We start from the raw sequence: 12541 nt of genomic DNA on the forward strand, positions 1-12541 counted from the left end.
AGGAGGAGGAGCTGCAAACGTCTGGCTGTTAATGTTCATCTGGCCGAAGAAGTCACCTCCTCTTGCTCCTCATCAGCCAAGCTTCTAGAGTAATCGGATGTTTCCAAACCACACACCAGAGTGTTTTCCAAAGGTAAGCCAGCTCTGCTTTTAGAATACATGTTTTTGTATTTGTCTTCCTGTATGTTTTTTTCTGTTGCATCTGATAAAGCTTAACCACTTCAGCTGAGTCTAACTGTCTAGTCTTACTTAACTTCCCTCATTTGAGCAAAACCACTCTAGTGATTAAACTGCTGGGAAACTTTAGACTTGCAGTCTGGTCACACATGCTCATGATTTAACAGGCCATTTTTATTGCTCTTGTTCTCCAAAAAGGGGTGTGTAAAAAAGGGATTTCCAGGAAGGAAACCATATCTGCTTTGGCAGAGGGGCTCGTGAAGGAAAGACAGAATGTGTGGAATGTTGAACGTAGCGTTTGCAAAGAAACGTTGTTTAAACGCACCTAAGACCTTTTGAGAAGCTTTCACAAGAGTTCCAAGGTCAGTTCTTTTTGTTTGAAGCAAATAGGCTTCATGTTTCTGATACAATTTCATTTTCGGGGAAAATGGAGAGGCTTCTTAGGGGCAAGAATTGTTGTTTTTGTCATTTGATACTTGATAATCATAAAATACGAGCTTGGCTTTTGTTGGAACTGAGCTCTTTTGTTTTCTGTTGAAGTGAAACTTGTTTAAATGGAGTATAATTTGCATGTGTATAGTTTTTGATGCCAGTCTTTCAGCCTGCAGGCAAGGTGAATCCGGCTTGAAAATATTGAATGACGTTGCCGCAACATGCTTCTATTTTTGCTGTTTTGTGGCAATTGCAAACGTTTACTTGCATCACAAAGCAGAGATTGAGTGTATAATGCATGTTGTTTACAGCATGAGCCATGATGCACTGAAGAGATAGTCAGGGACAGAAAGCACACTTAATTTGAGGAGAGCATGCTAAATTAATCCTGCAAGAAGCAGAAATGTACAATGGTCACTTAATTTGTGCCCCAATGTCCTGCCCCAATGCAATTGGCTGAAAAAAAAGATTGCATTTGGAACAGAAATAGTGGGACAGAAACAGAAGTGTTTATCAAATCATGCATGTTTATAATATCTTCTCATTGATTAAATGCACATGCCTTCATTCATGTTTTCAGCATTAGCTGTTTTGTACGGGGGCAAATGCACCAAAATACAGGTGCAATATGTATCACAAAGCAGAGGTTGTGTTTATGAAGCATGCCGTTTACAACACGAGTCATCATGTACCAAAGGCTTTTTTGGGATCATTCAAGACCGAAAATGTGCTTACTTTGAGGTGCGTATGCTGAACAAAAACAAAACAAAAATCAAAAAGGTCCCATATTCATTTATTTTGTGCCACGTTTGGTCCTGCCCTAATGCAACTGTTCAGGCAGCTGAAAAACAAGATTGCATTTGCACTTTGGTGCTGCTAATTATGTCTATAATGACCTCTCCCTGATCATTATCTGAATGCATATACCTCTTGCTTTCAGAATTAGATGTTGTATGGAAAATGCAAATTGTTAAATGCACCAAAATCAAGGTGCAACATGCATCACAAAGGAGAAGTTGAGTTTATGATGCAAGCAGTTTACAACATAAGCCATCTTGTACCAAGGGCTTTTCAGGATCATTCAGGATAGAAAATATGCTCACTTTGAGGTGGACACGCTAAACAAAACATGCAAGAAGCAGAAAATCCAATTCTAACCAGATTGCATTTGCACTTTGGAGCTGCTACTATGCATGTATATATCGACCTCATGCTCTCTGTTCTCTATCTAAATGGAAATGCCTCCATTCTTGCTTTCAGCATTTATCCTCATGCTCTCTGTTCTCTATCTAAATGGAAATGCCTCCATTCTTGCTTTCAGCATTTATCCTCATGCTCTCTGTTCTCTATCTAAATGGAAATGCCTCCATTCTTGCTTTCAGCATTTACTATTTCGTGGAAAATGATAATTTACAAATCTAAAGGTGCAACATGCATCACAAAGGAGAAGTTGAGTTTATGATGCATTCTGTTTACAACCTGTTCTTGAAGAGTCACTGTTCTATCCCGAATAACCTGAACCAGCAAATCAAGGTCTTCAGACTCCATAGAAACGTCCAGGCAAGTGTGCTGGAGCTAAACCATGCAGGACTGTGCCTTCTAGAAGCAGGATTGGACACCCCTGCCATTGAAGAACAATTTTTGGGTATCCCAAAGATAAAGAAAAACAACTCCATTTATTTCTTAGTTTAAAGAACATTTCTATCATCTAAAGAACCCTTTTCAACTAAAAAGTACTTTTTGTCCACTGGAAAGGTTCAATGGCAGTAAAAGGTTATTCTTGGAACCAGTAATGCCAATAAAGAAGCTTTATTTTTAAGAGTTTAAATAATTTTTTAAAACATCTTTCTACTATAAGAACCCTTTTGCCCAAAGGAAAGATTCCATGGAATTTTAAAGGTTCTTCATGGAACCATTGATTCAAATAAAGAACCTTTATTTTTACTAATTTTTTTGTACTATTTTTTTGAGCATAAATATCAAACCAAAAGTTGTCAAAATAATTTTTGAGCACTTTTCCAGTTTCCCCTGCTGGGAAATCCTGCAAAAACTTCTCAGCAGGATTTTGAAATGCAATCTTTAATTCTTAGTATGGTAATTACTCAAATTTATTCATATTTCTTATAATGTTTGGTTTTTATACATTTCTTCATTGCTTTCCACAGATGGGAGAACAAGACCCCAGTGACAGGCTAGGAGGAGACCCTCTGAAAGATACAAAGGAAAATGGCACCGGAAGCTTCTCCCAGTTTTCCTCAAGCGTACGCACCATGGTGCGCATTCGCCAAAAGTACCAGGCCATGAAAAAACGGCGTCTTGAGATAGCTTCAGTGTCATCCCAGAGCTTAATGTCTCCACGGTCCACCAGCCCAAAGGTTTTCACTTTTGAAAATATCCAAGACCCCATAAGCTCTAACCCCTCTTCCCCACGCAAGCGGAAGAAAAAGAGGAGGACACGGGTTTTGTATCCGAGCAACAGTTTGAGAGCCGTACCTACAAAAGAGAGAAGCCGTGCAAAGAACTGCCTCTACTTGTTGTGCATCATTGTATTTCTACAAGTTTACAATGCCATTGAGAACTTGGATGACCATGTACTCAAATATGATCTGGACGGACTGGAGAAAACACTTAAGAGGGAAGTGTTTGGCCAACAGGAAGTTGCAGACAGTCTTCTGGGTCATTTGCATGATTATTTGTCAACTTATGTACACAATAAACCTTTAGTGTTGTCGCTTCACGGACCTACTGGAGTTGGGAAGAGCCACGTTGGCCGATTACTGGCTCAGCATTTCCGCTCAGTTGTTGGCGACGACTTGGTGATGCAGTACTTCGTTCTGCACCATTGCCCAACAGACGACGATATCCCACAATGCACCAAATCTCTGGACTCTCACGTCTCGGAAATGGTCACTCAGGCCGAGGAAAAGGAGAAGATACCGGTCTTTATCTTCGATGAAGTGGAACACATGCACAGGGAGTTGCTGGACACATTGCAAGACCTGATTCATCCCAAAAACAACAACGAATACTTAAACGCCATCTACATTCTCATCAGCAACCTGGGACATGAAGACATCACCAAATTCGTTCTGCACAACTCCAGCGTCGCCGTTTCAGGCCATCTGAGCTTGATTCAGGAACTGAACCCTTGGTTGCGAGGCTACCTTGAAAGATACCACATGCTATTTTTGGAGGCAGAGCTCCTGCCCTTTATGCTTCTGGAGAAGAGCACCATAATGGATTGTTTTATTGACGAGATGTCCAGGGAAGGATTCTATCCAGATCGATCCCATGTAGAAAGACTTGCAGAAGAACTATCATACTATATAGTTGGCGAACGGGAATTTTCTCACACCGGATGCAGACAGGTTGTGGCAAAAGTGAACCTTCTCTGAAACCAAATCTGCCGTGCAGATGGTCAACGTGAGGAAATTGTTATTGGTGCCATGAGAATGAAAATTCTTTTCACATTTCATTGTGCATTCTATGTAAAAAAAAAATTTGTTGTACAGTTATACATTATATTTGTAAAGAAAATTGCATACTGCACTGTTTCAAAGTTTGGGGTGCGTACATTTATTTTTATGTTGATTGAAGTCTCTTCTGCTCACCAAGATTGCATTTATTTAAGAAATACAGTAAAAACACTAAAATTGTGAAATATTATTACAATTTAAAGTAACTGCTTTCTACTTGAATATAGTTTAAAATGTAATTTATTCCTTTGAACAAAGCTGAACTTTTAGCATCATTACTCCAGTCTTCAGTGTCACACGATCCTTAAAAACTGCAGTATTTGTATTTGAATAATACATTTTTTTAACATATTTACTGTCCCTTTTGATTGATTTAATGCATCCTTGCTGAATAAAAGTATGAATTTATTTAATAAATAATTTTCTAACCCCAGACTTTTGAACAGTACCGTATTTTTCCTCATACTTGTACTGTGAAGCAGGTCCATGAAACATGCACAACTCTAAATAACACAAAACAGCATTCAGTTTTTCTTTATTAAAATTTCTCCAACTTCAAGATTGTAAAATTTCTTATATATAATAACAATATAAATAATAGTAATATGGAAAAAAACAGTTTGTATGTACAACGCAATGCACAAAAAGCTAATTTGTACACCGAAACACTTTTGAAATGGTTTGCTAGCGGTATTATTTCCCACAATACAGAGTTGCACTCTAACCATCAATGAGTGTGAAAAAAGATAGTGTTGCTAGCTCTAAAAATACGCGTGCTGTCTGTTCAGTTTCCTTTGAGGCCTAAAGCCCTAGAAGTGCAACATCACTCTACTACAGCATACTGAGAAATAACCTCAACTACAACCATCCAAGTTTATGACCTTTGCTCACCAACGCAATAAACCAAGTCCTTAACATGCACTGACATCACCAGAGAAACACGCAAAGCTTGCAAATCTACCACTACTTGTGTAATTTGGTTTGCTCTAGGTGCTCTAGGTAAATATACGGCTGTCGTTAAATAAATAAGGTGATCAGCTAATTTTTCCCTTAGAAGGCCAGATCTTACGGCCGGTTGAGATTAAATCACTCCGCTCCCACAGACTTGGAAAAACCATCAACATGCCGCTAAGTGTTTTTAGTCATCGAGTGCTAGCGTGTGATGTAGGAGGACTGGGTCTCGCTTCTTCTGTATCTTTTGCACTGCCGCAGCTACGCTTCCAGTTCAACTCCCAGTCCTACTTTGTGTCCACCTGTGCTGAAGTTTTTCCCATCGATCAAGGCCGAGAGAGTGAGTTTCACACCTTTACAAGGGGACAAAGAGAATGCAAGACATTAAAAAGATGCACAAATTTACTCATCCTCAGGCCATCCAAAATGTAGATGAGTTTGTTTTTCTTCATGTGAACAGATGTGAGAAATATAGCATTGCATCACTTGCTCATGCTCTGCAGTGAATGGGTGCCATCAGAATGAGAGTCCAAACAGCTGATAAAAAGTGAAAATGTTTATTCCCTGTTATCCTCTCACATTAAAATCCACACACATATTTGTTTAGAAAACGATTTTGGTAAACGATGCTTGATCTGTGCATATTTCTATCCTGATTCAGATAAGATCACTTTTTCACTAAAAGTTAAACCATCTTAATAATAGATTTATTTATTACAGACAGACATCTTTTGGCTCCACAAAATGTTAACTGATGGACTGGAGTGCTGTGGATTACTGTAACTTTTTTTTATCAGCTGTTTTGACTCATATTTTGACGGCACCCATTCACTTCAGAGCATCCATTGGTGAGCAAGTGATGCAATGCTACATTTCTCCAAATCTGATGAAGAAACAAACTCATCTACATTTTAGATTTCCTGAGGGTGAGAAAAGTTTCATTTAAATGTTAATTTTCAGGTGAGCCATTCCTTTAATAATCCCTCAACTTCCTATAGGATGCTTGAATAATAAATCCAAAAGGAAGATGATGAAAATCACTCTCGAGTCATTCTTCACACTTCAAATGAAATGCACTGAAAGTACTCTCTGCATTGCTTTGATTGTATAGTGAAAAGTTTGGCAAATGTCATCTGGGTATTCGGTGCTTATAGAAAATTCACAAACTGTACAGTTTGCATACCGCAGAAATGTAGAATTGTTATGCTGTTCATATTCAGAGATCATAAACAATAAATATAACACGATTACCGGGTCGAAGACTCTGAGTGTAACCAACTCCAATCAGACTGGCATTGTTCACTTTGGCCTGTTATGAAGAAATATTGAGAAAAAAAAGAAACATTCTCAGGTTGGTCATTCCAAGCTTTGAATATTTAATATCACTTCCCTGTAAGGGCAGATTTAGACCTGAAAATAATCCCAAAATCAACATGGTGCTTCTAGTTACACAAGCCTTGGTTTTCAAGTCAAGTCTAGTCAAGTCTGCTTTATTGTCAAACGAAATATAAGTAAAACAGCACAAGGCACATGGCAGTAAACAGTGCCGGTATAATGATTGTAGTGCAAAGTAATAAAAACTTTGAATGTTTTTTACATGATGTTGTCAAAACTCATAGTGCAACACACATCTGAATTCGCATTCTCAGCATTTCTGTCATGTACAATGGAAGCACAAGCTTGCTATGCATATTAAGTGAAATATCCTTTTCTCAACAACATAAGGTGGATGTGTGAAGACTGTGAACTTACAGACACAGAAGCATCTTTATCCAGCTGGTACTTTGCAGCAACTCCGAAGCGTGTGCTGTTGCTGCCTGAAGTCCAGGCCAAAGTGACGGCCGTCTCCAGCTGATCACTGACTTTGTGATAGACCGATCCTCCGAAATCAGCTCCGTCATTACTGGCAACACATTACACACTTCTTAGATACATATCAACCAATAGCATGCCTTCAAAATGTTATTGACAGTCAATCATGATTGATTTTTTATGCATTTTCATTAACCAAACACTGTAGTGAGAACTGAGAAGTTTATGCATATATATATATATATATATATATATATATATATATCAGGGCTGGATGTTGACACAAATTTCATGAATTCTGATCTTGATTCAATGTAATATAGAATCATTTCAACACACATCAACTAACGCTGTTAACTGTCATTTTCCTGTGTTGTTTTTCAATGATTCTTACACGTTGGTGTGAAGCTGGAAATCTCCTGCCTTGTATCCCAGAGCGAAGTTGTTTTGCACCAGTTTGGATTTGGCCATGTCAAATGCCATCTGGTAGCCCAAGAGCCAGCCTTCGTATCCCAGAACCGCTGCAGAGTGCACAACCGGACCCTCAAAATCAATGTCACAGCTCACATTGACAAAGTCACGCTTGTAGCTGGTCTTCAGTTTACCGCTCTTCTTGCTAAAGAGAGAATAACACTGTCAAAAGACACCAAACCAGATCATCAAACCAGACTTAATGCGTCAGATACTAACAACTCACCTTGTGTTTGGTACAAAAGACGTATCCAGGGCCAGTTTCAACCCTTGGACGAGCTGAGGAGATGATACAGCAAATTATGAATATGATAGCAAATCATTTTGATCATACTCAGTGTAACTCAGTAGGGGTCAAAGGTCATGAGGAGAGTGTGCTCAGACCTGGTCTTCCACAGACACTTCTGTAGTGAGCATGTTGTCTGTGTTCCACTTCTGGTTTAAACTCAATCCCAGATCCTTCATCTTATACTTGGTCTCCAGACTCCCGCCGGCTTTTCCCGTGTCTGTGTTGGTGGATCCAGACGTGTTGAACTCCTGCAGTTGATTAGAGTTTATGAACAGGATTTTTATATATAAATAATTTTTTTTAACTACATTTGTGTTGTAAATGCCATCCATCCATCCATCTTCTTCCGCTTATCCGGGGCCGGGTCGCGGGGGCAGCAGTCTAAGCAGAGAACCCCAGACTTCCCTCTCCCTAGACACTTCCTCCAGCTCTTCTGGGGGGACACCGAGGCGTTCCCAGGCCAGCCGGGAGACATAGTCTCTCCAGCGTGTCCTAGGTCTTCCCCGTGGTCTCCTCCCAGTGGGACGTGCCCGGAACACCTTCCCGGGAAGGCGTCCAGGAGGCATCCGGAACAGATGCCCGAGCCACCTCAGCTGACCCCTCTCGATGTGGAGGAGCAGCGGCTCTACTCTGAGCTCCTCCCGGGTGACTGAGCTTCTCACCCTATCTCTAAGGGATCGCCCAGCCACCCTGCGGAGAAAGCTCATTTCGGCCGCCTGTATCCGGGATCTTGTCCTTTCGGTCATGACCCAAAGCTCATGACCATAGGTGAGAGTAGGAACGTAGATTGACCGGTAAATCGAGAGCTTCGCCTTGCGGCTCAGCTCTTTCTTCACCACGACAGACCGGTACATCGACCGCATTACTGCAGAAGCTGCACCGATCCGTCTGTCAATCTCCCGTTCCATCCTTCCCTCACTCGTGAACAAGACCCCAAGATACTTAAACTCCTCCACTTGAGGCAGGAACTCTCCACCAACCTGAAGAGGGCAAGCCACCCTTTTCCGACTGAGGACCATGGCCTCGGATTTGGAGGTGCTGATTCTCATCCCAGCCGCTTCACACTCGGCTGCAAACCGTCCCAGTGCATGCTGAAGGTCCTGGCTTGATGAGGCCAACACGACAACATCATCCGCAAAGAGCAGAGACGAAATCGTGTCGTCACCAAACCTGACCCCCTCCGGCCCCTGGCTGCGCCTAGAAATTCTGTCCATAAAAATCATGAACAGAACCGGCGACAAAGGGCAGCCCTGCCGGAGTCCAACACGAACCAAGCTCCTGCTCCGGTCGTACAGGGACCGGATAGCCCTTAGCAAAGGGCCCCGGACCCCATACTCCCGGAGCACCCTCCACAGGCCGCCGCGAGGGACACAGTCGAATGCCTTCTCCAAATCCACAAAGCACATGTGGACTGGTTGGGCAAACTCCCATGAACCCTCCAGCACCCTGTAGAGGGTATAGAGCTGGTTCAGTGTTCCACGGCCTGGACGAAAACCACACTGTTCCTCCTGAATCCGAGGTTCTACTATCGGCCGGATTCTCCTCTCCAGTACCCTGGCATAGACTTTCCCAGGGAGGCTGAGAAGTGTGATCCCCCTGTAGTTGGAACACACCCTCCGGTCCCCCTTCTTAAAAAGAGGGACCACCACCCCGGTCTGCCATCCCAGAGGCACCGTCCCCGACTGCCACGCGATGCTGCAGAGGCGTGTCAGCCAAGACAGCCCCACAACATCCAGAGACTTGAGGTACTCAGGGCGGATCTCATCCACCCCCGGTGCCTTGCCACCGAGGAGTTTCTTGACTACCTCGGTGACTTCAGCTTGGGTGATGGACGAGTCCACATCTGAGCCCTCAGCCTCTGCTTCCTCAATGGAAGACGTGACAGCGGGATTGAGGAGATCCTCGAAGTATTCCTTCCACCGTCCAACGACATCCCCAGTTGAGGTCAACAGCTCCCCACCTTTACTGTAAACAGCGTTGGTAGGGCACTGCTTCCCTCTCCTGAGGCGCCGGACAGTTTGCCAGAATCTCTTCGAGGCTGACCGATAGTCCTTCTCCATGGCCTCACCGAACTCCTCCCAGGCCCGAGTTTTTGCCTCCACAACCACCCGGGCTGTAGTCCGCTTGGCCTGCCGGTACCTGTCAGCTGCCTCAGGAGTCCCACAAGCCAACCAGGCCCATCATTCATGTAAATGATAATGTTTTAATTTCAGATTGTATCGCTTTTTTATTTCTACAAATTAGTATTCTTTATACACTATTATAGTACTTATTAATATTTTCAATGAGTTTTTAGAATTTTCAGCTTTCAAATTCAAAGTTTTAGTAAATAATGTCTTTTTCTTCAATTGTCATTTTTAGTAAGTGTATTCATATTATTGAAATATTTAATTAAATATGTAAGATTTTATATTCAATATTTTTTTAAATAGCTTTAGTTAATTATTATTTCAGTAAATTTTTAGTGTTTTTAGTACTCTTTTAGTACTTTTTTTTTAAAAGCTTTTCATGTAATATCTATATTATTTCAGCTTTAATTTAAATACGGATTTTTAATAATATTAATTTGAGTTAGTTAAAAACAACACCACCACTATGGAAAACCACCATATTTCAATTACTAATCTACCAAATTATTTATATTTTAATTTTTAAATATCAAAGTTTATAATGTTAATTTTACTATTAGTTAAAAATAACAACACTGTTACCAACAACCCTGTATTTAACAGTAACAGTATCCGTCAGGAAGTCTATATTTGTGCATTATTAAAAACGACACATTTAATCAGACACTGAACATGAAGAGGACAGTGTGTGCTCGTGACTCGTGACATTAGAGCGATGTGACAGAATCAGGTTGATTTTGATTGTGACCCACAAACACTGATGGGACATGACTCTTATTTAACTGAAGCAATGTTGGTTGTGTAGTCAGGGAAAAATAATTCTAAAATAAATTCACACATGACGTGAAAATAGTTCCCATGAATAATTGACATCAAGATAAAGGTTGAGGCAGTTCCGCCTGTATGGTAAATGATGTGTGATGGAGACCACAGAGCCGTGGGGGTCTTCAGAGTGAAACATGCTACATCACACAAACACTCCTACAGTCATCTTACCATCTAAATGCAATTCCCATAACGGTGCATCAAAGACACAAAAATTGCTTTAATGTTTACATACATGACAATTAAGCATTAACGTAATTAAATTTGCTTCATTGTTATAAGAACAATGACACCTTAAAGGAAAAGTTCACCCAAAAATTGTTTCTTCGTCTGAACAGATTTGGAGGAATGTAGCATTGCATCACTTGCTCATGCTCTTCAGTGAATGGGTGCCATCAGAATGAGAGTCCAAACAGCTGATAAAAACATCACAATAATCCACAACCACTCCAGTCCACCGATAAATGTCTTGTGAAATAACAAATCCATCATTAAAACATATTAACTTCAATTTGTTAGAATATTGTAGGAGTCCTCCATCCATCAAATTGCTTTCTCTAATTAAAAAGCTGTCTGGTCTGAAACAGTAGAGAAATCAGATCTCACTGATCAAGCACATTTTGCAAGCCAGAACAGTTATAAACAAATATACGTGGCTGGATGTTGATGTGAGAGACAACAGGAGATGGACTTTATCACTGGAGGAAGCGTTATTGTGGATTATGGACTAGTATTCTGGCCAGAAGCAACGTAGATGATGGATTTGTTGCTTTTCATTTCACTAGACATTAACTGATGGACTGGAGTGGTGTGGGTTATTATGATGTTTTTATCAGCTGTTTGGACTCTCAATCTGACGGCACCCATTCACTGCAGAGCATCCATTGATGAGACACTGATGTAATACCTCATTTCTTCAAATCTGTTCTGATAAACAAACAAGATTTTCGTTTTTTGTGAACTATTCCTTTAATGGTTCTTAAAATAGACCTACATTTTATTTAGGCAAAATATAATTTTGTTCAAGTTGGGCCAATATGTAAAAAAAGAGACTACTGCTACAAATAACAATAATAATAATAAAAAAAAAAACTAACTCACCACTCCATTTTGAGATTTAGTTTTGAGGTCCAATTTAACAATCCCAAAACCTACAAACAAATCGAAGACATTAAATACAATAGAATGCAATTTGTCTTTAAAGCAAACATCTTTTCCAGGATGGAGTGAGTTTCCTCACCGTAACCCTTGCTGAAAATGTCCTTGGCTGCTTTTCCCAAGTCTGAGTAAGCAGGAGGAACAGCCATTATATCTGATACATAAACGAAAGGGAAAATGTCAGCATGTTTGAACTGTCAATGGTGTAAGTAAGCTACAAAAATGACATTTTTGAGGAAACCGGGGATGAACCTGCAGATGCAGGAATCAGTTACCATACCCACAGTGTGAATCTAGTTCATAGTAGTTGTCTTTTTCTAGTTAGTATATCAAGCTTTCATAATCCATACATGATTGCATTTTGACTGCCAACACATTTCACTTTTATTTTTACATTTTATGAGGGCCTGTTAGATACTAGAAAAAACAGCTAATTCTAACTTGATTGCATGCAAAAACGATGCCAACCAGCATCCTTTAAACTGTGCATCTATTTTTACATGATTGTCCATGTGGGTTTTTTTAATTGCAGTACAAACTAAATGGACTGTAGTCAGCATTTTAGAGTATTAAATGTGTCTATTATACCTATAAATACTGCCTATGTAGGATAAGGTATATTTAGTGACATTAATTCTGAAATGAGTAACATAAAGCTGGTGTTCATTTATTTCAGTAGAAATGCATAGTATAACACATCAGCGATGCTTTGTTCTGTTAGGAAAATTAAGGAAACTTGACACTTGAGATGCAAACAAAACAGCTATGTGTGTTTATGCATGAGGGGGCGTGGTATCGAGCTCATAATCTAATCATGAATG

General features: G+C 40.4%; 2 protein-coding genes across 4 annotated transcripts; one reads left to right on the top strand and one right to left on the bottom strand.

Moving 5' to 3' along the window:
* Window positions 1-4: 4 nt before the first annotated feature.
* Window positions 5-4528, top strand: LOC132127792 (torsin-4A). Of its 2 annotated transcripts, XM_059539897.1 has the most exons (3): window positions 14-133; window positions 376-539; window positions 2775-4528. In XM_059539897.1, exon 3 carries the CDS (start codon window positions 2775-2777, stop codon window positions 4002-4004), a length of 1230 nt encoding a protein of 409 aa, XP_059395880.1. In that variant the 5' UTR covers window positions 14-133; window positions 376-539; the 3' UTR covers window positions 4005-4528. The 2 variants fall into 2 exon arrangements, with proteins under 2 accessions (XP_059395879.1, XP_059395880.1); XM_059539896.1 differs by lacking the exon at window positions 376-539 and having other exon boundaries at window positions 5-133.
* Window positions 4529-4725: 197 nt separating this feature from the next.
* LOC132127793 (voltage-dependent anion-selective channel protein 2-like) lies at window positions 4726-11906 on the bottom strand. 2 transcript variants are annotated; one of them, XM_059539898.1, is made up of 8 exons: window positions 11803-11906; window positions 11664-11713; window positions 7704-7856; window positions 7546-7598; window positions 7243-7464; window positions 6789-6939; window positions 6288-6345; window positions 4726-5389 (listed from the first exon to the last, which is right to left on the bottom strand). In XM_059539898.1, the coding sequence occupies exons 1-8, from the start codon at window positions 11867-11869 to the stop codon at window positions 5298-5300; spliced, it is 846 nt and encodes a 281-aa protein (XP_059395881.1). In that variant the 5' UTR covers window positions 11870-11906; the 3' UTR covers window positions 4726-5297. The 2 variants fall into 2 exon arrangements, with proteins under 2 accessions (XP_059395881.1, XP_059395882.1); XM_059539899.1 differs by lacking the exons at window positions 11664-11713; window positions 11803-11906 and adding an exon at window positions 10734-11223.
* Between the last annotated feature and the right edge of the window lie 635 nt (window positions 11907-12541).

Source organism: Carassius carassius, chromosome 45 (genome assembly GCF_963082965.1).
Source record: "Carassius carassius chromosome 45, fCarCar2.1, whole genome shotgun sequence".
In the NCBI taxonomy this organism is placed as follows: Eukaryota; Metazoa; Chordata; class Actinopteri; order Cypriniformes; family Cyprinidae; genus Carassius; species Carassius carassius.

What these genes read in the sequence shown, in the direction of transcription:
- LOC132127792 (XM_059539896.1), top strand. Translation starts at nt 98, where the DNA reads ATGTTTCCAAACCACACACCAGAGTGTTTTCCAAAG. An exon ending in CACCAGAGTGTTTTCCAAAG is followed by an intron (nt 134 to 2,774) that starts GTAAGCCAGCTC and finishes TGCTTTCCACAG; the next exon opens with ATGGGAGAACAAGACCCCAG.
- LOC132127793 (XM_059539898.1), bottom strand. Translation starts at nt 11,869, where the DNA reads ATGGCTGTTCCTCCTGCTTACTCAGACTTGGGAAAAGCAGCCAAGGAC. An exon ending in CATTTTCAGCAAGGGTTACG is followed by an intron (nt 11,714 to 11,802) that starts GTGAGGAAACTC and finishes ATTTGTTTGTAG; the next exon opens with GTTTTGGGATTGTTAAATTG. An exon ending in AAGTGTCTGTGGAAGACCAG is followed by an intron (nt 7,599 to 7,703) that starts GTCTGAGCACAC and finishes TCATCTCCTCAG; the next exon opens with CTCGTCCAAGGGTTGAAACT.